General features: G+C 41.3%; 1 protein-coding gene across 1 annotated transcript; it reads left to right on the top strand.

Moving 5' to 3' along the window:
- On the top strand, positions 1–25,965 carry LOC115142824 (serine incorporator 1-like). The gene is made up of 10 exons (XM_029682591.2): positions 1–436; positions 4,988–5,149; positions 5,674–5,852; positions 9,398–9,477; positions 10,275–10,412; positions 10,890–11,059; positions 19,949–20,039; positions 20,413–20,614; positions 20,998–21,243; positions 22,889–25,965. Exons 1-10 carry the CDS (start codon positions 398–400, stop codon positions 23,025–23,027), a joined length of 1,446 nt encoding a protein of 481 aa, XP_029538451.1. The 5' UTR covers positions 1–397; the 3' UTR covers positions 23,028–25,965.

Genomic DNA, 25,965 nt, shown 5'->3' with positions numbered 1-25,965 from the left:
CCTTGCTATGTGGTATCCTTTAGAGGTCCATACTCTGACGTCCCCACACTGAAGTTGACATCTATAACGGTTAAAGTAAAGGTTAAGGTTTGGGTTAGGTAAGGGTTGTTGTTCAGGTTAGGGTTAGGATAATGGTTAAGGTTAGGATTTAGGGTGTGGACGTCCCAAGTATCCCTGTTTGCAGTAACCAAGAAAGCATAGACGATTGCGCGAGTTGAAGAAGTAGGGCTCGCCTGTACGACACGACAACAAAATCGTTTAATTCAAATATTTACAATTTTCAAAAGTTGGTACTCTAATTGTATCTACATTTACAATTCAACCTGGAGGGACAGAAACGTAACGGGTGCCGTTACTGGAAGAAAAACGCTATAGATTTAGCCGAAACTGGAATATTATGGGAGCTGTTTTGGCGGCCTTTTCTGTCGCAAGCTGGGTACGTTTCTTCTCATATGATATCACGAACATATTTGTGCACAAGAACCAGGTTGACATATGTGACAAACATAAAGAATGGCATAGTATCAATCTTCGACTGAACTCATACAAGGTTGTCAGGATGATGTGACGTAAGCAACAGGTCAGAATCATGAGGAGGCGCAAGCGCCTGCCACTCATCTTGAAACGAATTACCTGAACTAGCGGACTCGAATGGTGGTAGCCTATGTGATTGACTAGGAGTTGGTTATGTATCTGCTTGTGTGAAAAACAAGGTTTTGATTTGCCTCTGCTTTTGCTCTGGCTTGCTCTGGTCTCCACAAATGTCAGGTCTCAATATGTGTTCACAGTTATAGACTAGAATATACATTTTCATAGGGAAAAGGGAAACAAACTATTTTCCTCTCCCAAGTAGCCCACAATACACACATATTATGGGGCTACTGTAAGTCCTAAAGGGTTAATCATACTACTACTGGTCATCTGCTCTACTCATGATTAATTGGATTAACAGTGCTTGCTGCCTTGTCCTAGTCCAAAAACAAAGACCATGGCATGCTTAAACTGTTGCCATAATATGTATGTGGAGCAATCTACATGTAATAACGTACATATAATAGTCTACATGGAATAACATACATACAATAGTCTATATGTAATAATGTACATAATTGTCTACATGTAATAACGGACATATAATAGTCTACATGGAATAACTTCCCTATAATAGTCTACGTGGAATAACGTACATATAATAGTCTACATGGAATAACGAACATATAATAGTCTACATGTAATAACAGACATATAATAGTCTACATGGAATAACGTACATATAATAGTCTACATGTAATAGTCTACATGGAATAACAAACATATAATAGTCTACATGTAATAACAAACATATAATAGTCTACATGGAATAACTTACATATAATAGTCTACATGGAATAAAATACATATAATAGTCTACATGGAATAACGTACATATAATAGTCTACATGGAATAACGTACATATAATAGTCTACATGGAATAACGTACATATAATAGTATACATGGAATAGCGTACATATAATAGTCTACATGTAATAACGGACATATAATAGTCTACATGGAATAACGTACATATAATAGTCTACATGTAATAACAAACATATAGTCTACATGGAATAACAGACATATAATAGTCTATGTAATAATGTACATATAATAGTCTACATGGAATAACAGACATATAATAGTCTACATGTAATAACGTACATGTAATAGTCTACATGTAATAACATACATAATAGTCTACATGGAATAACGTACATAAAATAGTCTACATGTAATAACAAACATATAATAGTCTACATGTAATAACAAACATATAATAGTCTACATGGAATAATTTCCATATAATAGTCTACATGGAATAGCGTACATATAATAGTCTACATGTAATAAGGGACATATAATAGCCTACATGGAATAACGTACATATAATAGTCTACATGTAATAACAAACATATAGTCTACATGGAATAACAGACATATACTAGTCTATGTAATAACGTACATATAATAGTCTACATGGAATAACAGACATATAATAGTCTACATGTAATAACGTACATATAATAGTCTACATGTAATAACATACATAATAGTCTACATGGAATAACATCCATATAATAGTCTACATGTAATAACAAACATATAGTCTACATGGAATAACAGACATATACTAGTCTATGTAATAACGTACATATAATAGTCTACATGGAATAACATACATACAATAGTCTATATGTAATAATGTACATAATTGTCTACATGTAATAACGGACATATAATAGTCTACATGGAATAACTTCCCTATAATAGTCTACGTGGAATAACGTACATATAATAGTCTACATGGAATAACGAACATATAATAGTCTACATGTAATAACAGACATATAATAGTCTACATGGAATAACGTACATATAATAGTCTACATGTAATAGTCTACATGGAATAACAAACATATAATAGTCTACATGTAATAACAAACATATAATAGTCTACATGGAATAACTTACATATAATAGTCTACATGGAATAAAATACATATAATAGTCTACATGGAATAACGTACATATAATAGTCTACATGGAATAACGTACATATAATAGTCTACATGGAATAACGTACATATAATAGTATACATGGAATAGCGTACATATAATAGTCTACATGTAATAACGGACATATAATAGTCTACATGGAATAACGTACATATAATAGTCTACATGTAATAACAAACATATAGTCTACATGGAATAACAGACATATAATAGTCTATGTAATAATGTACATATAATAGTCTACATGGAATAACAGACATATAATAGTCTACATGTAATAACGTACATGTAATAGTCTACATGTAATAACATACATAATAGTCTACATGGAATAACGTACATAAAATAGTCTACATGTAATAACAAACATATAATAGTCTACATGTAATAACAAACATATAATAGTCTACATGGAATAATTTCCATATAATAGTCTACATGGAATAGCGTACATATAATAGTCTACATGTAATAAGGGACATATAATAGCCTACATGGAATAACGTACATATAATAGTCTACATGTAATAACAAACATATAGTCTACATGGAATAACAGACATATACTAGTCTATGTAATAACGTACATATAATAGTCTACATGGAATAACAGACATATAATAGTCTACATGTAATAACGTACATATAATAGTCTACATGTAATAACATACAGAATAGTCTACATGGAATAACATCCATATAATAGTCTACATGGAATAACAGACATATAATAGTCTACATGTAATAAAGAACATATAATAGTCTACATGTAATAACGTACATATAATAGTCTACATGGAATAACGTACATATAATAGTCTACATGGAATAACATACATATAATAGTCTACATGGAATAAAGTACATATAATAGTCTATATGGAATAACGTACATATAATAGTCTACATGGAATAACGTACATATAATAGTCTACATGTAATACATGTATCTCTGTCAATCTCATACAGTGTTATCGTCATATTATAGCCTAGACTAGAGACGTCATATTATAGCCTAGACTAGAGACTAGAGCAAAATATGTTATGATGTAACAACAAGAGGACAAAGGGGCATTTGTCCTGCATTGGGCGCAGCTCAGAGATAAGTTATACAGTCGTACTTTATCTCAGACCCAACTAATAAGTGTCGGCCAAGCAACCAAATACACATCCACCACACAACGTTGCCATGAATAGTTTCAAAAACATTAGTAGGCCAGGACGTTCAGTAGCTACTCTAGTACATGCCGCTAGACATATGAATTTAGGCTTTGCTGGGGAGTAGTACTGGGATTGAGACAAACGCATACAACAACAAGCCTAATCCAATGCCTTCCGACCTCCATTTTAACTGTCTAGCTATTAGACAGTCCAGTTGTGATTCCTGGTTCTTCTCCACATTGACCCAGCTAAAGCAGGTCAAGATTATGTTAACCACAGGAAGGCCTCATCAAATCCAATCAAATTTATTTATATAGCCCTTCTTACATCAGCTGATATCTCAAAGTGCTGTACAGAAACCCAGCCTAAAACCCAAACAGCAAGCAATGCAGGTGTAGAAGCACGGTGGCTAGGAAAAACTCCCTAGAAAGGCCAAAACCTAGGAAGAAACCTAGAGAGGAACCAGGCTATGAGGGGTGGCCAGTCCTCTTCTGGCTGTGCCGGGTGGAGATTATAACAGAACATGGCCAAGATGTTCAAATGTTCATAAATGACCAGCATGGTCAAATAATAATAATCACAGTAGTTGTCGAGGGGGCAGCAAGTCAGCACCTCAGGAGTAAATGTCAGTTGGCTTTTCATAGCCGATCATTGAGAGTATCTCTACTGCTCCTGCTGTCTCTAGAGAGTTGAAAACAGCAGGTCTGGGACAGGTAGCACATCCGGTGAACAGGTAAGGGTTCTCATCAGTCATGTGTAAAAGATTTGTCTTGCCGGCTTGCCCATATTCTGGCTACCCATGGCTAAGCTGACCTTGTGTCTGTCTGCCTGGGGTATTACGTTGTTTACAAGCTAGTAGGCTACTTAGGGCTGACTGAGTCAGGTGTCTTAAAGGTACAATGCCGTGATGCCTTTGTAATGGTTACTGTAACACTGTTGTATCACTGTTGTGGTGGATTAGACATGTTTTTTGTTTCTCTGTCTTGGTTGAATAAGTACACTTGATTTTACCCCCACGGTCAAAAAGACAGTTGTTGACTTGTTTTTATTGCGTTTGGATTAGGTTCAGGCCTACCACCACATTGCTGCAGTATGTAGTGTTTCAAGTGCCAAGACGAAGGTTAATCAGTCCATTCAGTGTCTGCACTGACTCTGGCTTGTCCCTAGCTGACCTACAATGTTAGGGGAACGTTTCGCAATGATTTCCCCCCTGTATCTACAACCGCACAGGAATGTTTGACAATGGTTTTCCCTCCTCTATTTCCCTCTAGGTGCCGTGTCTGTGTAGCAGTGCGACATGCTTGTTGTGCAGATGTTGTCCCCAGAGCAAGAACTCCACGGTAACGCGAGTCATCTACGCCTTCATCCTGTTGCTAGGGACCATTATAGCCTGTATCATGCTGTCACCAGGAGTGGACGAGCAGCTAAAAAAGGTAGGAGACGGGCCAATCAATTGAATTCATACACACACTTCCTGAGTGAGACATGAAGTGTGTGTGTGTGTGGAGGTGTTATGGAGACGATGAATCATGCTGTGTCAGTAGATGTTTGTGTATATGGTGAATGATCATTTGTTACTTTAATAATGCTTGAAAACATGGGGAGGCTATTGGTGAAAAGAGTCAAGTCACACATACCTAAAACGGTGGGGGCCTACACACAGAGTTGCAACTTCCAATGCAACCTTACTGTATGTTAAGGTTGCATTAACATTGCAACTCTGTCTAAATTGAAACATTGACATATATTCATTCCAAATGGGAATGTTGAATGACTATGGTTGGTTACTTATAAATTGTGACAGTTTTGTGGTACAGTACTGATAGTAGCCAACTTGTTGATTTACAGTACCAAAGCAAAAATGTAATGTTGCAGACTCGCACAGCCAGACTATGGAAATGGACAGTAGATAAGACTTACCTGAATGGTTTGTGCCTATGTCCGTCTGTGCCTGTAGATTCCTGGGTTCTGTGAAGACGGAGCAGGCATCAATGGAAACATCAACTGTACGATCTTAGTGGGCTATAAAGCCGTGTACCGGGTGTGCTTCGGAATGAGCATGTGTTTCCTGGCGTTCGCTCTGATCATGATCAACGTGAAGAACAGTCGTGACCCGCGCTCCGCCATCCACAACGGGTAACCACCTCATAACGCAACGCACCCATCAGAAAAATAAAAAGGGCCCACATGCTACTTATTACTACATGTAATTAAACTTAAATGCCAACTTTGACTTTAAAGTCAGTATTTCGTTGAATACCTTTTATTAGTAACCTTTTACACATGTGGGAATTGGTCTATATGGGTAGGGCTGAATTGACATGTTTCTTACAGAAGAAATATGGAAAGCCTATGCATAACCATGGTAGCAGTGGAAAGGGAACAGTTTGAGATTATGGTAAAATGATTAGACCAAAGGTGAGGACACAACAGTTCACCTGACACAAGACTGAATCCAAACATTACACTGTTGATTTTATGTTAAGTTGACATTTACTGTACTTTTCACCAGTAACATGTTAAGAATATTCCTGTAAAATGTGTGGTAGGTGCAACATAAGACAAAAAACATGACAAGAGTTAGAGTGAGAGGACTAACCCGGTGTCTCCAAGTAGCCACACACCTCTCCAAAGTGTGCACAGTTCCTAAGTCATTTCATGGCACTTTTATGACTCAAAGAAGAATCTTCAACTATGCGTTTTTGTTGTTGTTTTGCTTTCTCCTCCTCCTGCCGTTGAGGAACCAGAGCAAGCGCACTTGTAGTTGTTTTGTTTGTAACACAACCGTGCGTCTCCGCTCTCACACAATTACTGATGTTGTTTATACAATCCAAAAAAACGGTCCATTATGAATCGCAATCTGGTTCAGATGGGCATCATTCGAAAGCGTGGTCTATTGCCAACGTGAGTAGCTAAGTTATAAAATATCCGAAATTACACCTTTAGGCTTTCACAGTGTAATTAATGGAAACAGATCTTCATTTTGGTGCCCATAGAAAGGTGTGTGTGCCAAGACAACAAAAAAAAAATCACAATAGGCTCATTCTGTTCAGAACAACCAATGGTATAACACCATGTCATCTTGTAACTGTACATCGAGCAAAGTGATCATAAATGTTGACACTACAGTATATGACATGAGTTTCATGATACAGTGGGGCAAAAAAGTATTTAGTCAGCCACCAATTGTGCAAGTTCTCCCACTTAAAAAGATGAGAGAGGCCTGTAATTTTCATCATAGGTACACTTCAACTATGACAGACAAAATTAGAGAAAACAATTCCAGAAAATCACATTGTAGGGTTTTTAATGAATTTATTTGCAAATTATGGTGGAAAATAAGTATTTGGTCAATAACAAAAGTTTATCTCAATACTGGTGTTCTTTGGATGCAACTCAGCATTCTTTGTCCTCCAAACACAGCGAGTTGAGTTTTTACCAAAAAGTTATATTTTGGTTTGATCTGACCATATGACATTCTCCCAATCTTCTTCTGGATCATCCAAATGCTCTCTAGCAAACTTCAGACGGGTCTGGACATGTACTGGCTTAAGCAGGGGGACACGTCTGGCACTGCAGGATTTGAGTCCCTGGCGGCGTAGTGTGTTACAGATGGTAGGCTTTGTTACTTTGGTCCCAGCTCTCTGCAGGTCATTCACTAGGTCCCCCCGTGTGGTTCTGGGATTTTTGCTCACCGTTCTTGTTATCATTTTGACCCCACGGGGTGAGATCTTGCGTGGAGCCGCAGATCGAGGGAGATTATCAGTGGTCTTGTATGTCTTCCATTTCCTAATAATTGCTCCCACAGTTGATTTCTTCAAACCAAGCTGCTTACCTATTGCAGATTCAGTCTTGCCAGCCTGGTGCAGGTCTACAATTTTGTTTCTGGTGTCCTTTTGACAGCTCTTTGGTCTTGGCCATAGTGGAGTTTGGAGTGTGACTGTTTGAGGTTGTGGACAGGTGTCTTTTATACTGATAACAAGTTCAAACAGGTGCCATTAATACAGGTAACAAGTGGAGGACAGAGGAGCCTCTTAAAGAAGAAGTTACAGGTCTGTGAGAGCCAGAAATGTTGCTTGTTTGTAGGTGACCAAATACTTATTTTCCACCATAATTTGCAAAAATCCTACAATGTGATTTTCTGGATTTTTTCCCCTCATTTTGTCTGTCATAGTTTAAGTGTACCTATGACGAAAATTACAGGCCTCTCTCATCTTTTTAAGTGGGAGAACTTGCACAATTGGTGGCTGACTAAATACTTTTTTGCCCCACTGTATGTAAATGTGAAGTGCACATTTGGACTCACGGCTGTTTGGCTTGCTTTTATGACATCAAAGCGGTATTTATTATAATCCTCAACGTCTCATCTTTCAAAATACATTGTCCTCCTTAATTTACAGAATTTCCCAGCATTTACAGACAATAAAGTATGTGCAAGTTTGCCAAACTAGCAGGAGGGATGGGGGCAACTTCTTGTCGCGTGAGATGCTCAAGTTCAAAACGTCTGTCAGTCAAAACCCACACAGCGCTGTGAAGCGCAGAGCCAGGGCTCTTACGTCATGTATAGCATGTTACTGTACAGCCACTGTATTCCAATTAAGGTGTTTATGGGGCGGCTAGGTAGCCTAGTGGTTAGAGCATTGGCCTAGTAACTGAGAGGTTGCAAGATCAAATCCCCGAGCTGACAAGGTAAAAATCTGTCGTTCTGCCCCTGAACAAGGCAGTAAACCCACTGTTCCTAGACAGTCATTGAAAATAAGAATTTGTTCTTAACTGACTTGCCTAGTTAAATAAACGTTAAAACTTCTTAGGGGTCAAATCCTTTTAGCGGGAAGGAATTTCCTAATCCAACTTTAGGTATCCTAAAACGTAAATAATCGATAAAATTTAAGACGGAATATACTGTGTTCAATAGCGGATAAAATCAACGTGGAGCGCGTGCCACCAAACTAAAGTACACTTGTCTTGACACTCAGTCTGAACAGCCGTACTTCTTCATTTCTCAAAGGAAAAACATCAACCAATTTCTAAAGACTGTTGACATCTCGTGGAAGCCAAAATAACTGCAACCACAGGTGCCTCATAAATCTAGTTTCCCATAGAAAACCAATAGAAAACACAGTCACCTCAACAACAACAAGATTTGTCCTCTGGGTTTCGCCAGCCAAATAAGTTCTGTTATACTCACATACATTATTTTAACAGTTTTAGACACTTTAGAGTGTTTTCTATCCAAATCTACCAATGTGTATCCTAGCTTCTGGGCCTGAGTAGCAGGCAGTTTACTTTGGGCACGCTTTTCATCCGGACGTCAAAATAACGCCCCCTATCCCAAAGAAGTTTAAAATAGTGCCCAAATCTGCCATTTTCAACCCATATACAGGTACGATTGTAATGTGCTACCTCAAAAAAGCATGTACACTGCTTGTAACTTAACAATTCTCATAATGGGGGACTGGTAAGACACTGACAACTTTCACTCATATGATTATCACACTGCCGCAACCAAGGGCAATATTAGTGAAATAATCTCATACACAACGGGTCACTCGGCTAACGTGCTTCAGGCCACCGTGCCGAGGAACCCGAGGAGAATAACTGAACTAGAGTTTTCCGTAGCAGCTAGACATAAGCCTATTCACGTATATTTACTAGTTGATAAATTACCTCTCCCCCCACAGGTTTTGGTTCTTTAAGGTGGCTGGCATGGTTGCCGTGACAGTCGGTGCCTTTTACATTCCTGAAGGGCCTTTTACTCGCAGTAAGAATGACACAATTTAAATCCTTTCTGTCATAGATTATTTTGTGATAGTTGATATTTGTATATTATTATGATTTATCAATGCAGCCTTTAACCATGCATACCATGCACAATCAGTATACATGAGTGATATACAATTAGTCTTTGATATTAAAATGTAGTGTAATATTAACACTATTAATTATTGATATACACAATGATAATCATGTAATAGTAATATTTTTTGAAACTGCTTGTTGATACGTGTAATATAATGATGAGGGCCTCCCGATTGGTATCACTACAGACCCGGGTTCTTTCCCAGGCTTTGTCACAACCGGCCGTGACCGGGAGTCCCATAGGGCGGCGAACAATTGGCCCAGCGTTGTCCGGGTTAGGGGAGGGTTTGGCCGTGGGGGTTTTACTTGACTCATGGCGCTCTAGCGACTCCTTCTGGCGGGCCAGGCGCCTGCAGGCTGACTTCGGTCATCAGTTGAGCGGTGTTTCCCCCGAAACATTGGAGCGGCTGGATTCCGGTGGGTGTTAAGAAGCGTGGATTGGTGGGTCATGTTTCGGAGGACGCATGACTCGACCTTCGCCTCTCCTGAGCCCGTTGGGGAGCTGCAGCAATGAGACAAGATCGCATTTGGATTGCAATTGGATATCGCTAAATTGGGGAGAAAAGGTGGTAAAAAAAGTATAATTAATTTCTTTATTTTTAAGTGTCATGTGATGATGGTCTCTGTGTGTGTGTGTGTGTGTGTGTGTGTGTGTGTGTGTGTGTGTGTGTGTGTGTGTGTGTGTGTGTGTGTGTGTAGCGTGGTTTGTGGTGGGTACCTGTGGGGCGTTCTGCTTCATCCTGATCCAGCTGGTTCTGCTGGTGGACTTTGCCCACTCCTGGAATGAATCCTGGGTGGACAACATGGAGAGAGGGAACTCCAGGGGCTGGTACGCAGGTGAGTCTTCCTGGCAAATCAAATCCACTTTTAAATCCACTTACGATCGCAACACACTTAGTAAACAGTAAAGCAATAAAATGAAAGCGGGGGTGAAAAGAACATAAACACACACACACTCAAACAGTCAGACTGATTAGCCAAATGAATGATGTTTTGGTGATTAGGAATGCTGATGGGAGGTTTAGTTTGATGTTTTAGCAAGTATTCACCTTTTTTTTAAGTAAGTGATATCAATTCACCACAATTGGTAACTACCTGGTACCAAATAGCACATAACAGTAATTATTTGAATGATTCCAAAAGAGTAATTACTGTATTAAGTAAATACCAGCTAAATAAATGGTAACCGTAACATACAGTAAGTGCAGATGTCAATAGTGCTCACACTCTGTATAATGCTCTTAGACAGAATATGTTCTGCTTCATAATAACAACGCAACTTGAATCTGATTCGGTCTATCCTCTCGTCTCTAGCCTTGCTCGCTGTAACTGGACTCAACTACGTCATGGCCTTTATCGTTATCATCCTGATGTACATGTTCTACACTCGGTCAGAGGGCTGTCTACTCAACAAGTTCTTCATCAGCTTCAACTTGCTCCTCTGTGCCGTAGCCTCTGTTGTGTCTATCATGCCCAGAGTACAGGTGAGCCCTCATTCAACAGATAGGACTCTTAGAGTGTAAAATAGGGACCTTGTAGCAGTCGCAAGGACAAAAAAAATCAGCACGAGGTAGAGGTGGAAATTAATGTTGTATTTATTTAGACAGCGCTGGTGATGACGGTGATCAATTCACAAGTATATATATTTACAAATATCTGACTTCAAAATGTCAGTATTGAAAAAGAAAAAAGCCTCCTATCAGACATAACCTGTCCTAAGCATAAAGAAACAGGTGGGGTCTACTACACTCAGTTGCATCCTACCCAAACGAATTGTCAAACAGAACTGACCAGAACATACCCAAGCGGGCACTTTACAGTGCCTTCAGAAAGTATTCACGCCCCTTGACTTTTCCCACATTTTGTTGTGTTACAGCCTGAATTTAAAATGTATTAAATGTAGATTATTTTGTCACTGGCCTATACACAATACATCATAATGTAATTTGTACAAAAATGGAAAGCTGAAATAACTTGAGTCAAGTATTCAACCCATTGTTGTGGAAAGCCTAAATAAGTTCAAGAGTAAACATGTGCTTAATAAGTTGCATGGACTCACTCTTTGTGCAATAATAGTGTTATATACCCTGATGAAGACAGCTTGTCTGTCGAAACGTTGGTTATTCAATTATTGCATCTGAGCTCCTAGAGTGTGCAGCTCTCCTTTAATTTTTCAATAATAGTGTTTACCATGATTTTTGAATGACTACCTCATCCCTGTAACCCACACAAATAATTATATGTAAGGTCCCTCAGTCGAGCAGTGAATTTCAAATACAGATTCAACCACAAAGACCAGGGAGGTTTTCCAATGCCTCGCAAAGAAGGGTACCTATTGGAAGAAAATAAGTGAATATTGAGTGGGATATCCCTTTAAGCATGGGGAAGATATTAATTACACTTTGGATGGTGTATAAATACACCTAGTCACTACAAAGGCACATATCAGGCATGAAGGTAAGACCCAGATGCAGACCACTTCGAATAACCAATAGTTTAATATTCCAACAGGGGGAGGCAATAGACAGGTCAAGGCAGGCAGGGGTCAGTGAACCAGAGGTGGGGCAATGGTACCGGACGGCAGGCAGGCTCAGGGTAAGACAGAGGTCGGTAATCGAGAGGGGGGCAAAGGTGCAGGTCGGCAGGCAGGCAGGGTCAGGGGCAAGCAGAGGGGTCAGGCAGGCGGGCTCGGAGTCAGGACATACAAGGGTCAAAAACCAGGAGGGTGAGAAAAGAGAGACTGGAAAAAACAGGAGCTGAGACACAAAACACTGGTTGACTTGAACAAACTAGACGAACTGGCAACAGACAAACAGAGAATGGGAGAAAAAGGGCTGAAAGGTGTGCTGTATACAAAGGGTACGAGCTGCACCCTGGACGTAGGCTGAAACCAACCCACCACCGCTTTCACCTTCTCGGGATCCATCGTTAACACTCCCAGCAGAGATGATGTAGCCCAGAAAGGGAATGGTGGAGCGATGGAGCTCGCACTTTTCCGCCTTAACAAACAACTGGTTCTCCAGAAGGCGCGGGAGAAGACGATGTCATCAATGTAGACGAAGGCGAACTGGTTCAGCATGTCGCGGAGAACGTCATTCATCAGAGCCTGGAACACGGCAGGGGCGTTGGTGAGGCCAAAGGGCATGACCAGATATTCGTAGTGGCCGCTGGCTGTGTTAAAGGCGGTCTTCCACTCATCCCACTCTCGTATCCACACCACGTGGTAGCCGTTACGTAGATCCAGCTTGGAGAACTCATTGGCCCCCTGGAGCAGCTCGAAGGCAGAGGAAAAGAGTGGTAGGGGATAACGGTTCTTTACAGTGATGTCACTGAGCCCCGGTAGTCAATGCACGGACGCAGGGTTCTTCTTCGTGGAGATGAAGGACAAGACAGCGGGAGAGGAAGAGGGATGGATAATTCCAGTAGCTAGGGAGTGCCCAATGTAGTCCTCCATAGCCTTGGAGGCGAGTACAGATGCCCCTGGGGCGGCGTGGTGATATGGAGAAGGTCAATCCCGAAGTCATAGGGGCGGCGCGGCGGAAGGGAAATGGCCCGGGACTTGCTGAACACCTCCCGGAGATCCTGGTACTCCGCGGGAATGGCGGAGAGATCTGGAACCACCTCAGAGGGCCCAGGAAGACATCCCGGGGCTGGTTGCGCCGACTTCAATTGAACTATTTAACCTTTATTTAACCAGGTAGGCCAGTTGAGAACATTTTCTCATTTACAACTTCGACCTGGCCAAGATAAAGAAAAGCAGTGCAACACAAACAACAACACAGAGATACACATAAACAAAAGTACAGTCAATAAAACAATAGAAAAAATCTTTATACAGTGTGTGCAAATGAGGTAAAATCAGGGAGGTAAGGAAATAAATAAGCTGTAGTGGCGAAGTAATTACAATTTAGCAATTAATCACTGGAGTGATAGATGTGCAGAAGATTAATGTGCAAGTAGAGATACTGGGGTGCAAAGGAGCAAAACAAATAAATAACAATATGGGGATGAGGTAGTTGGATGGGCTATTTACAGATGAGCTATGTACAAGTGCAATATCTGTGAGCTGCTCTGACAGCTGATGCTTCAGTGATTTTTGCAATTCGTTCCAGTCATTGGCAGCAGAGAACTGGAAGGAAAGGCAACCAAAGGAGGAATTGGCTTTGGGTGTGACCAGTGAAATATATCTGCTGGAGCGTGTGCTATGGGTGGGTGCTGTTATGGTGACCAGTGAGCTTAGATAAGGCGGGGCTTTACCTAGCAAAGACTTATAGATGACCTGGAGCCAGTGGGTTTGGCGACGAATATGAAGTGAGGGCCAGCCAATGAGAGCATACAGGTCATTGTCACGGCTCTCATCGTAATGAGGATCGGACAAAAACGCATATGGTAAGTAGGGTAGCCTAGTGGTTAGAGCGTTGGTTAGAGCATTGGACTAGTAACCGGAAGGTTGCAAGTTCAAATACCCGAGCTGACAAGGTACAAATCTGTCGTTCTGCCCCTGAACAGGCAGTTAACCCACTGTTCCTAGGCCGTCATTGAAAATAAGAATTTGTTCTTAACTGACTTGCCTAGTTCAATAAAGGATCAAATAAAAAATAAAATAAAAATGAACCAAAACACTTGAACAAAATAACAAAGTGAAAAAACCTAAACAGTTCTGTAAGGTGCATAAACTATACAGAAAACAACTACCCACAAAACACATGAGTGAAAAAGGCTGCCTAAGTATGATTCCCAATCAGAGAACACGATTGACAGCTGTCTCTGATTGGGAATCCTACTTAGGCAGCCTTTTTTCCTTTTGTATTTGTGGGTTGTCTTCGTTTGATGCAGGTATAGCCTCACAGAGCTTCATGTTCGTTATTGTTAATTATTGTCGGCGACATTTAAAGAAATAAAGAAAATGTACACTCACAACGCTGCACCTTGGTCCGGTCATTTTCAAGACAGCGATCGTGACAGTCGCAGTGGTGGGTAGTATATGGGGCTTTGGTGACAAAACGGATGTCACTGTGATAGACTGCATCCAGTTTGCTGAGTAGAGTGTTGGAGGCTATTTTGTAAATGACATCACCGAAGTCAAGGATCGGTAGGATAGTCACTTTTACGAGGGTATGTTTGGCAGCATGAGTGAAGGATGCTTTGTTTTGCGAAATAGGAAGCCGATTGTAGATTTAATTTTGGATTGGAGATGCTTAATGTGAGTCTGGAAGGAGAGTTTACAGTCTAACCAGACACTTAGGTATTTGTAGTTGTCCACATATTGTAAGTCAGAACCGTCTAGAGTAGTGATGCTGGACAGGCGGGTAGGTGCGGGCAGCGATAGGTTGAAGAGCATGTATTTAGTTTCACTTTCAATTAAGAGCAGATGGAGGCCACGGAAGGAGAGTTGTATGGCATTGAAGCTCGTCTGGAGGTTAGTTAACACAGTGTCCAAAGAAGGCCAGAAGTATACAGAATGGTGTTGTCTGCGTAGAGGTGGATCAGAGGATCACCAGCAGCAAAAGCGACATCATTGATGTATACAGAGAAAAGAGTTGGCCCGAGATTTTAACCCTGTGGCACCCCCATAGAGAATGCCAGAGGTCCGTACAACAGGCCCTCCGATTTGACACACTGAACTCTGTCTGAGAAGTAGTTGGTGAGCCAGGAGAGGCAGTCATTTGAGAAAACAAGGCTGTTGAGTCTGACGATAAGAATGTGGTTATTGACAGAGTCGAAAGCCTTGGCCAGGTCAATGAATACGGCTGCACAGTATTGTCTTTTATCGTTGGCGGTTATGATATCGTTTAGGACCTTGAGCGTGGCTGAGGTGCACCCATGACCAGCTCGGAAACCAGATTGCATCGCGGAGAAGGTAATGTGGGATTCGAAATGGTCGGTGATCTGTTTGTTCACTTGGCTTTTGAAGACCTTAGAAAGGCAGGATAGGATATATATAGGTCTGTAACAGCTTGGGTCTAGAGTGTCTCCCCCTTTGAAGAGGGGGATGACCGTGGCAGCTTTCCAGTCTTTGAGGATCTTAGATGATACAAAAGAGAGGTTGAACAGGCTAGTAATAGGGGTTGTAACAATTGCGGCAGATAATTTTAGAAAGAGAGGATCCAGATTGTCTAGCCCCGCTGATTTGTAGGGGTCCAGATTTTGCAACTCTTTCAGAACATCAGCTACCTGGATTTGGGTGAACGAGAAATGTGGGAGGCTTGGGCAATTGCTGTGGGGGTGCAGGGCTGTTGACCAGGGTAGGGGTAGCCAGGTGGAAAGCATGGCCAGCCGTAGAAAAATGCTTATTGAAATTCTCAATTATCGTGGATTTATCGGTGGTGACAGTGTTTCCTAGCCTCAGTGCAGTGGGCAGCTGGGAGGAGGGGCTCTTATTCTCAACAGACTTTACAGTGTCCCAGAACTTGTCGGAATTTGTGCTACAGGATGCAAATTTCTGTTTGAAAAAGCTAGCCTTTGCTTTCCTAACTGCCTGTGTATATTGGGTCCTAACTTCCCTGAAAAGTTGCATATCTGGGGGGCTATTTGATGCTAATGGAGTACACCACAGGATGTTTTTGTGCTTGTCAAGGGCAGTCAGGTCTGGAGTGAACCAAGGGCTATATCTGTTCCTGGTTCTAAATTTTTTGAATGGGTCATGCTTATTTAAGATGGTGAGGAAAGCACTTTTAAAGAATAACCAGGCATCCTCTACTGACGGAATGAGGTCCATATCCTTCCAGGATACCCGGGCCAGGTCGATTAGAAAGGCCTGCTCGCTGAAGTGTTTTAGGGAGCGTTTGACAGTGATGAGGGGTGGACGTTTGACCGCAGACCCATTACGGACGCAGGCAATGAGGCAGTGATCGCTGAGATCCTGGTTGAAGACAGCAGAGGTGTATTTAGAGGGCAGGTTGGTCAGGAGGATATCTATGAGGGTGCCCGTGTTTACGGGGCGTGGCAGAACGGACTCCAGCCCATTATGTCACCCATAGACCAGTTGAGTGGGTTGTGTCGCTGTAGCCAGTAGAATCCCAAAACTGTGGGGATTTGGGGGGACTTGATGAGCAGGAACTGAATGGCCTCACTGTGATTCCCTGACACACGTAGGTTGATGGGAGTGGTGTTATGTGTGACCCGACCTATAGAGCGCCTGTCCAACGCTCTAACATCCACGGGAATGGAGAGGGGCTGAGTGGGGATGTTCAGCTCGGAAGCCAGAGTGGCGTCCAAAAAGCTCTCATCGTCCCCGGAGTCAATGAGGACCCGGTGAGATTTGGACTGGTTTCCCCACAGCAGAATGACATGAAAAGGGGTACGAGTAAGGGAAGCAGAAAAGTTCCCCACATGGCCCACCAGAGTACTCGCTCCTACCTGTGAGCCTGGTCTTTTACCTGGCACGAAGACACAAAATTACCAAAAGTCCCGTAATACAGACAGCTCCTTGTGCTGATCCGGTGTTGCCGTTCCGCTGGTGACCAGCCCTGTCTAGTTGCAAGGGCTCAGGATACAGTGCCTCAGCCCTCCTCGGTGACTCTCGAGGAAGGTCGGGAAATCTTGGGTCCTCTCGGCCACGGGACCGTCGGAGACTTCCGGGATGACTCGGAGGTGTGGTGGAATCCCTGGACGTACGAGTGAAATCAAATTTCCTCTCCATCCGTTGTTCCCGCAATTGGCCATCAATGCGGATGGTCAAAGCGATGAGGGAGTCAAAATCTGTGGGTAACAACCGAGCCGCAAGCTCGTCCTTAACCTCCTCCAAGACAACGTGGAGGAACATGTCGAACAATACTTCCGAGTTCCACGCACTCTCTGCTGCCAACGTATGGAAATCCACCGCATAGTCGGCCACAGTGCGGGCATCCTGCTGGAGCTGGATTAGCTTCCGGGCAGCTTATTTCCCGGAGAACGGGGCATCAACGACCTTCCTCACCTCTTCTACGAACCCCTCCAGGCTCGAGCATATGACCGGCTGCTGTTCCCATACGGCGGTAGCCCAGTTGAGAGCCCTTACAGACAACCGCGTTATGAGGTAGGCTAATTTGGAGCGATCCGAGGGGAAGGAGGAGGGCTGAATCTCGAAAATGAGGGCACACTGAGCTAGAAACGCCCGACAAGTGCTCATCTCTCCATTAAAGCATTCTGGAGGAGGTAATTGGAGCTCCTGGGAAGGTGGAGTGGCCGGTGGGGCGGCGCTGCTAACCGCCAAGTTGCTGAGAGGCGGTGGGGTTACCACTGTGGCAGGCTGCCCCCCAGACTACCCACCGAATTGCTCTAACAGCATTTCCAACGCCTGGGCATGGGGCTCAGCCAACGTTTGGACCCCCTCCATCAGCCCACGAAGCAATACCTCGTACCTACCAATGGAGGCTCTTTGGGAGGAGATGGCATTGCACAGCTGGTCCGGGTGTGCTGGGTCAGTCATGGCCAGTTCGTACTATCAGGTATGAAGGTAAGACCCAGATGCAGACCACGTTGAATCAACAATAGATTAATATTCCAACAGAAGTAGGCAATAGACAGGTCAAGGCAGGCAGGGGTCAGTAAACCAGAGACATATACAATACAACACATTGTTGAGTGCTGCTCTCTATATTTTCAAGCATAGTGGTGGCTGCATTATGTTATGGGTAGGCTTGCAATCGTTAAGGACTGGGGAATTTTTCAGGATAAAAAAGAAACGTAGTAGAGTTAAGCACAGGCAAAATCCTAGAGGAAAAGCTGGTTCAGTCGGCTTTCCACATTTCCACAAAGAATTCACCTTTCTGCAGTAAAATAACCTAAAACACGAGGCCAAATCTACACAGGAGTTGCTTACCAAGAAGACAATGAATGTTCCTGAGTGGCCAAGTTACAGTTTTGACTTAAATCTGTTTGAAAATCTATGGCAAGACTTGAAAATGGTTGCCTAGCAATGATCAACAACCAATTTGACAGAGTTTGAAGAATGTTGAAAATAATAATGGGCACATATTGTACAATCCAGGTGTGCATAGCTCTTAGAGACTTACCCCAAAAGAGTCAAAGCTGGAATCGCTCCCAATGGTGATTCTAACATGTATTGACTCAGGGCTGTTAATACTTATGTAAATGAGATATTTCTGTATTTCTATTTCAATACATTTGCCAAAAATTCTAAAAACATGTTTTCACTGTGTCATTATGGGATATTGTGTGTAGATGGGTGTGAAAAATAATAAATGTAATCCATTTAGAATTCAGTCTGTAACACAACAAAGTGTGGAAGGAGTCAAGGGTTATGAATACTTTCTAAAGGCACTGTAAATACCATAAGCCACATCTATCCTGGCACGCAGGCCAGGTACATCTATGCGCGCTTAAGCGCATGTGCTCACACAAGATAAGACAATACAGGGAAACCAGACGTGTTCCAAACAAAGATAATTAAGAAATTGCCAGAAAACTGGTAAATAGAATGAAATAAACCTAAGCTTCTCCATCAAAAGTGTTGCACAGTTATTGAGCGCTCCAAACAACGTGTCCACTACGAGAATGAGAATGGTAAATGAATAATATTATATTCAATGAATTAGCAGAAGTCACCATAACCAAACATTCTAGATTACTGGGGAAATGCGGGGATTAACAGTAACTTCAATACTGAGTATATATTTAACGGGGAATTGATAAACATTGACTAACAAAGGGTACACCATTGACACAAAGAATGCTCACTGATTTGGTGGGTGCTGATATTTGTCCTATTTCACACATGTACAAGGGTGTATTAATACACGTGTGAATTGGATATCCCAACTCTCCCTATTATCAACGGCAACCCTGGAGCAATCAGGCCTAAGTGCCTTGCTCAAGGGCACATCAACAGATGTTTGACCTTGCCAGCTTAGAGATTTGAACTTGCAATCTTTTAGGTTACTGGCCCAATGCTCAAACCACTTTGCTACCCTGCCACCCATTTGCAAGAGTCAGTGTGCATCTAGTGGAGAGACGTGCCTAAACTAAGTTTCAACTCATATTCAGTTGATTCTGAGTTGTGACCAACTTTGTGATGCAAGGCGCAGCCACAGCCTAATTTAAATGATCAAAAATGTCACAGTGGGCCTAGTACAGCTTAAAGTACATACTAAAATGTCATGTGGTCAAGAACAAATCCAGGCCCTAATTATAACACACGTCTGCCAGTAGCGGCTGATGATTTAAAAACTTGTGGCGGTTAACAGATTAAAAGTATTTAAAAAAATATTTATTACAAGGAGGATTTTTAAATATGTTTTTATTGTTGTTTTAAAACGGAGGTCCATCCTCCCTTTTCTACGTGGAGAAACCCCCACTGAGGCCTAGTCAGACAGTATTTCCATGTTTGGTATCCCTTTGTAAATCACAGTTACTTTGTTTTGTTTTTTTAGGAATCCCAGCCCCGATCTGGTCTACTGCAGTCCTCCATCATGACCATGTACACCATGTATCTGACCTGGTCTGCCATGACCAACGAGCCTGGTCAGAGCCACTGTTATACAAGCTGCTGACCTAACAGCACTGCCTCCCTGACTTGTTCATCTATGTTCATTATTCATTAATACCCAAAAAATTAACAGTTCATTGTTCATATATCTAACCATTTAAATGCAATCATATTCATAATTATTGGGAACGATCAAATAGCTTCTCAGTCAGACTGACATCCTTTGAAACATTTGCCCATGAATTGCAAACACATCGCCATTCTCCACGCTAAATGCAAATGTATTTGTTCAGCTCAAGTTAAACTCAAAAGTCACCACCCCCTCTTAAAAAAGTCATTATTAATATTAAAATATAAACAAAAGAAATAATAAGAAAAAAAATATATATTTTTAAATTCCCCTCTTAGACCGGACATGCAACCCCAGCCTGCTGAGCATCTTCCAGCAGACACTGGTGCCCACGCTGGCCCCTCTGGAGATTAAGAACCAGACGGCCGTGGTGATCATCGGCACCGAGGAGCCCATCCTGTCCTCTCCCTATCTGCAGTGGTGGGACGCCCAGAGCATCGTGGGATTGGCCATCTTCGTTCTATGCATCCTCTACTCCAGGTATGATTGGTCAGCAAGGCAGACCTTGGTACAGCTATAGCACATAGTGGTTTGGGAAATATAAGTAATGTCAATTTGTTGTTGCTACACAGTATCAGTGGATTGGTGACTGGTGACCCCCCCCCCCCCCGCTCCCCGTTCATGGAATTAGAATATCAGTTTGCAGTTTGAGCATTCTGAAGGGCTTTATATCAATCCAATCCATGATTGTGACTTTTTAATCTAATACCTTTGGTTATACTTCATTATAACTTTATTGAATAATTATACATGCTTATACATATTGACAAATGCTTATAAATGCTTTCGAAGTTATTGTAAATGTTAGAATTTCTCATGAATTGTAATTCTTATAATGATTGTAAATGCTCACGTCCTTGTAGCATCCGCTCATCCAACACCAGCCAGGTGAACAAGTTGACCATGTCCTCCAACGACACGGTGACCCTGGAGGAGAGTAACGCGGGCACACCGGACGAGGAGGTGGGAGGGACGGGTACGGGGAGGAATGGACCCGGGCGTGTGGAGGACAACGAGAGGGACATGGTCCAGTACAGCTATTCCTTCTTCCACTTCATGCTCTTCCTGGCTTCGCTCTACATCATGATGACTCTCACCAACTGGTATAGGTCAGTAAGGCCAAACTACACAGATTACCAACGTCGTGAAGTGCTACGTCTGAAAACGTTACTAGCTGTCAAGTCCTTGCTTCCTTCGCCCTTGTTTCCTTAATTCCCCCTTGAGGATTTGTTCTTGACAGACCTTGGAGAGGATCCAAGGTCCCTCCCTCACACATCCTTCTCCAATGAGCTTTAAAAGTAATTGAGGAAATAAGGACGGAGGAAGCAAGTATTTGACAGCTAGTAACATTTTCAGACACAGCCATGGTGTCAAGTTTGGTTATGCAGATTTGGATTGAAGTGAAGTTGACTTCCAAATCAAATAAAATAAAATGTTATTGGTCACATACAGGTGTTTAGCAGATGTTATTGCGGGCGTAGCGAAATGCTTGTGCTTCTAGTTCCGACAGTGCAACAATATCTAACAAGCAATATCGAACAATTTCACAACATATACCAAATACACACAAATCTAAGTAAAGGAATGTAATTAAGAATATATAAATATATGGATGAGCAATGTCAGAATGGCACAGACTAAGATACAGTAGAATAGTATAGAATAGGGTATATACACTACCGTTCAAAAGTTTAGGGTCACTTACAAATCTCCTTGTTTTTGAAAGAAAAGCACATTTTCTGTCCTTTCAAAAAACATCAAATTAATCAGAAATACAGTGTAGACATTGTTAATGTTGTAAATTACTATTGTAGCTGGAAATGGTTAATTTCTTATGGGATATCTGCATTGGCGTTCAGAGGCCCATTATCAGCAACCATCACTCCTGTGTTCCAATGGCACGTTGTGTTAGCTAATCCGAGTTTATCATTTTAAAAGGCTAATTGATCATTAAAAAACCCTTTAGCAATTATGTTAGCACAGCTGAAAACGGTTATCCTGCGTAAAGAGGCAATAAAACTGGCCTTAAACTAGTTGAGTATCTGGAGCATCAGCATTTGTGGGTTCGATTACAGGCTCAAAACGGCCAGAAACAAAGACCTTTCTTCTGAAACTCGTCAGTCTATTCTTGTTCTGAGAAATGAGGGCTATTCCATGCGAGAAATTGCCAAGAAACTGATCACGTACAACGCTGTGTACTACCACCTTCACAGAACAAAGCAAACTGTCTCTAACCAGAATAGAAAGAGGGGTTGGAGGCCCCGGTGCACATCTGAGCAAGAGGACAAGTACATTAGAGTGTCTAGTTTGAGAAACAGACGCCTCACAAGTCCTCAACTGGCAGCTTCATTAAATAATACCCGCAAAACACCCATCTCAACGTCAACAGTGAAGAGGCGACTCCGGGATGCTGGCCTTCTAGGCAGAGTTCCTCTGTCAAGTGTTTGTGTTCTTTTGCCCATCTTAATCTTTTCTTTTTATTGGCCATTCTGAGATATGGGTTTTTCTTTGCAACTCTGCCTAGAAGGCCAGCATCCCGGAGTCGCCTCTTCACATCTTTTATAGTTCAACATTTATATTTAAACTCTCTCACGCAACACAAGGCAGCTCAAGCTCTCTGACATGAAAGTGACCGCAAAGCAACACAGCAATGCTGCAACGCAATACTTCAACCATAGATATTTCTCTTAAAGATCCACACCATTACATTTGTTCAGATATTAATATAGAAATCTGACTTTTTTTCCTATATAGTCCTGATGCAGAATACAATGCCATGACCAGCAAGTGGCCGGCGGTTTGGGTGAAGATCAGCTCCAGTTGGGTGTGTCTCACCCTCTATGTCTGGACCCTGGTCGCCCCCATGATACTCATCAACCGGGACTTTAGCTGAAAAGGTTTCCGCTAACGCAGTATTCTTCTTTCACTTTCCTTATCTTGATTCCTGATTTTGCTTCGTTTTTTTAACGTTTTACATAAACATTGACCTTATTGCCTACTGTACATTTCACGTGATTTTCAGTCAAAATGGACTGTGTTGTTTTGTGTATTAGATGTTGATGGTTTTTCATAAAAATATCTCTTTAGTTAGCGTTTTAGATCTATTACAGTAGATAGATTCACACATGAACCTGGTGTTAAATCTCCAGCCTTGTGGTACATTTGACATTTTATGCAATTTGGGACCAAACGCAGGGATAGTTGACCTTCATGTCAAAGGAACATCATTCATTTAAAAAAAATGTCCTTTATCTCATGGCAAGAAAAGTATGTTAACCCTTTGGAATTACCTGGATTTCAGCATAAATTGGTCATCAAATTTGATCTGATCTTTATCTAAGTCACAACAATAGACAAACATAGTGTGCTTAAACTAATAACACACAAATTATTCTATTTTTTGTCTATATTGAATACATCATTTAAACATTCACAGTATAGGTTGGGAAAAGTATGTGAACCCCTAGGCTAATGACTTCTCCAAAAGCTAATTGGAGGTAGCTAACCTGGAGTCCAATCAATGAGACGATATTGAAGATGTTGGTTAGAGCTGCCTTGACCTATAAAAAACCCTCACAAAATGTGAGTTTACTATTCACAAGAAGCATTGCCTGATGGGAACCATGCCCCTAACAAGAGAGAATTCAGAAGACATAAGATTAAGAATTGTTGACTTGCATAAAGCTGGTTCATCAATCCACAGTAAGACAAATTGTCTATAAATGGAGAAAATTTAGCACTGTTGTTACTCTCCCTAGGAGTGGCTGTCCTGCAAAGATGACTGCAAGAGCACAGTGCAGAATGCTCAATGAGGTTAAGAAGAATCCTAGAGTGTCAGCTAAAGACTTACAGAAATCTCTGGAACATGCTAACATCTCTGTTGACGAGTCTACGACACGTAAAACACTAAACAAGAATGGTGTTCATGGGAGGACACCACGGAAGAAGCCACTGCTGTCCAAAAAAACATTGCTGCACATCTGAAGTTTGCAAAAGTGCACCTGGATGTTCCACAGCGCTACTGGCAAAATATTCTGTGGACAGATGATACTACAGTTGTTTGGGCCTGGACAACTTGCTATCATCAACGGCCAAATGAATTCCCAAGTTTATCAATACATTTTGCAGGAGAATGTTAGGCTATCTGTCCTCCAATTGAAGCTCAACAGAAGTTGGGTGATGAAACAGGACAATGACTCAAAACACATACGTAAATCAACAACAGAATGGCTTCAACAGAAGAAAATATGCCTTCTGGAGTGGCCCAGTCAGAGTCCTGACCTCAACCCGATTGAGATGCTGTGGCATGACCTCAAGAAAGCAATTCACACCAGACATCCCAAGAATATTGCTGAACTGAAACAGTTTTGTAAAGAGGTGGTCCAAAATTCTTCCTGACTGTTGTGCAAGTCTGATCCACAACTACAGAAAACATTTGGTTGAGGTTATTGCTGCCAAAGAAGGGTCAACCAGTTATTAAATCCAAGGGTTCACATACTTTTTCCATCCTGCACTGTGAATGTTTATACAGTGTCTTCAATAAAGACATGATAATGTAGAATTGTTTGTGTGTTATTAGTTTAAGCAGACTGTGTTTGTCTATTGTGACCTGGATGAAGATCAGATCAAATTTATGACCAATTTATGCAGAAATCCAGGTATTTCCAAAGGGTTCACATATTTTTTCTTGCCACTGTATGTCTATGGATGTTATATTCCTGCATTATGGGAAATGTTGGGTTAACAATAGACTTAAACTTCGAATCTGACCAGTCCTGACCCTCTCCAAGTACCATAAGTGGTGTAAGGAGAATGAAAAAAATATTGTTCAACCAATGTTATATTTGGCCCACAAATATTTAGCATTTATAATCACATCTATTGACTATGTCACAATTATTGCTTGATATCTGAGTTCAATTCTTATTTTCAAAAGCATTGATTCCCTTTTCTGTTATATTTATCTTTGTGTTTGAAGAAGCTGCTTAGTATGACCTTTGGTGACATGATTTTCGGTAACTGTTTTGTTTGCATTTATACCCTCAAAGTTTTCAGTCTTACAGATGCTTATTTAATTGTAGCCAACACTGTTCAGTCGTAATTGAATTTGCATGGGTTTATCCTTACATTATTTGATATTGTAGTAAGCTGCTATGCCTTCCAATGCCTTACATATCTGTAAATGTTTGTGTATTTTGAATTGAAATCATCACAAAATAAGAGAGCTTAGCAATCAGTGTTTGAAAAATGCGTTTTTGGAAAGCGATCCACAATCGACTTAAATGATTTATGCTTCTGCCAAATATTTGTGTTATCTTATCATGTTCGTGTCTTGGAGATTGAATGTAATTGACTGAATCAATAATGCTTACTGAAGGAATTTAAGCATATTTTGAAATGCATGTACAGTATCTACAACAAAAACCCAGCGTAATTTGTTTTTAAATATAGGCCTCTACAAGCCATCTAGGTATGTTTTTGCAATTTATGCTTTGCATTCAGTTCCAAATGGACATACATTATGTCATATTCACATACCGGATATTTAGTAAATATGACATAATTAGAATGATATCCTCAAGCTCAGTTATGACCGCAAATACAAAGAAAAAAGAAATGTTGATGCACTTGATCGGAGCACGATGGTTTATAGATTAACACTGCCATTGTGATATTGATGAAAATGTATCATAAGTATTTAATTTCATTCTGAGACCAAAACCTTCTGTAAGCTGTAGTTGTGATGAGAGTCTGCTTATGGAACCTGCTTCAGGTCCCATTGAACCACAAAAGTCTTGTACAATAAATAAAAATAAAGTTTATTACAAATG

Source organism: Oncorhynchus nerka, linkage group LG15 (assembly GCF_034236695.1).
Source record: "Oncorhynchus nerka isolate Pitt River linkage group LG15, Oner_Uvic_2.0, whole genome shotgun sequence".
NCBI classification, from domain to species: domain Eukaryota; kingdom Metazoa; phylum Chordata; class Actinopteri; order Salmoniformes; family Salmonidae; genus Oncorhynchus; species Oncorhynchus nerka.
The sequence above is the reverse complement of the archived record's forward strand: the minus strand, read 5'-3'. Positions and strand labels throughout refer to the sequence as shown.

What these genes read in the sequence shown, in the direction of transcription:
- LOC115142824 (XM_029682591.2), top strand. Translation starts at nt 398, where the DNA reads ATGGGAGCTGTTTTGGCGGCCTTTTCTGTCGCAAGCTGG. An exon ending in CCTTTTCTGTCGCAAGCTGG is followed by an intron (nt 437 to 4,987) that starts GTACGTTTCTTC and finishes ATTTCCCTCTAG; the next exon opens with GTGCCGTGTCTGTGTAGCAG. An exon ending in CTATCATGCCCAGAGTACAG is followed by an intron (nt 11,060 to 19,948) that starts GTGAGCCCTCAT and finishes TTGTTTTTTTAG; the next exon opens with GAATCCCAGCCCCGATCTGG.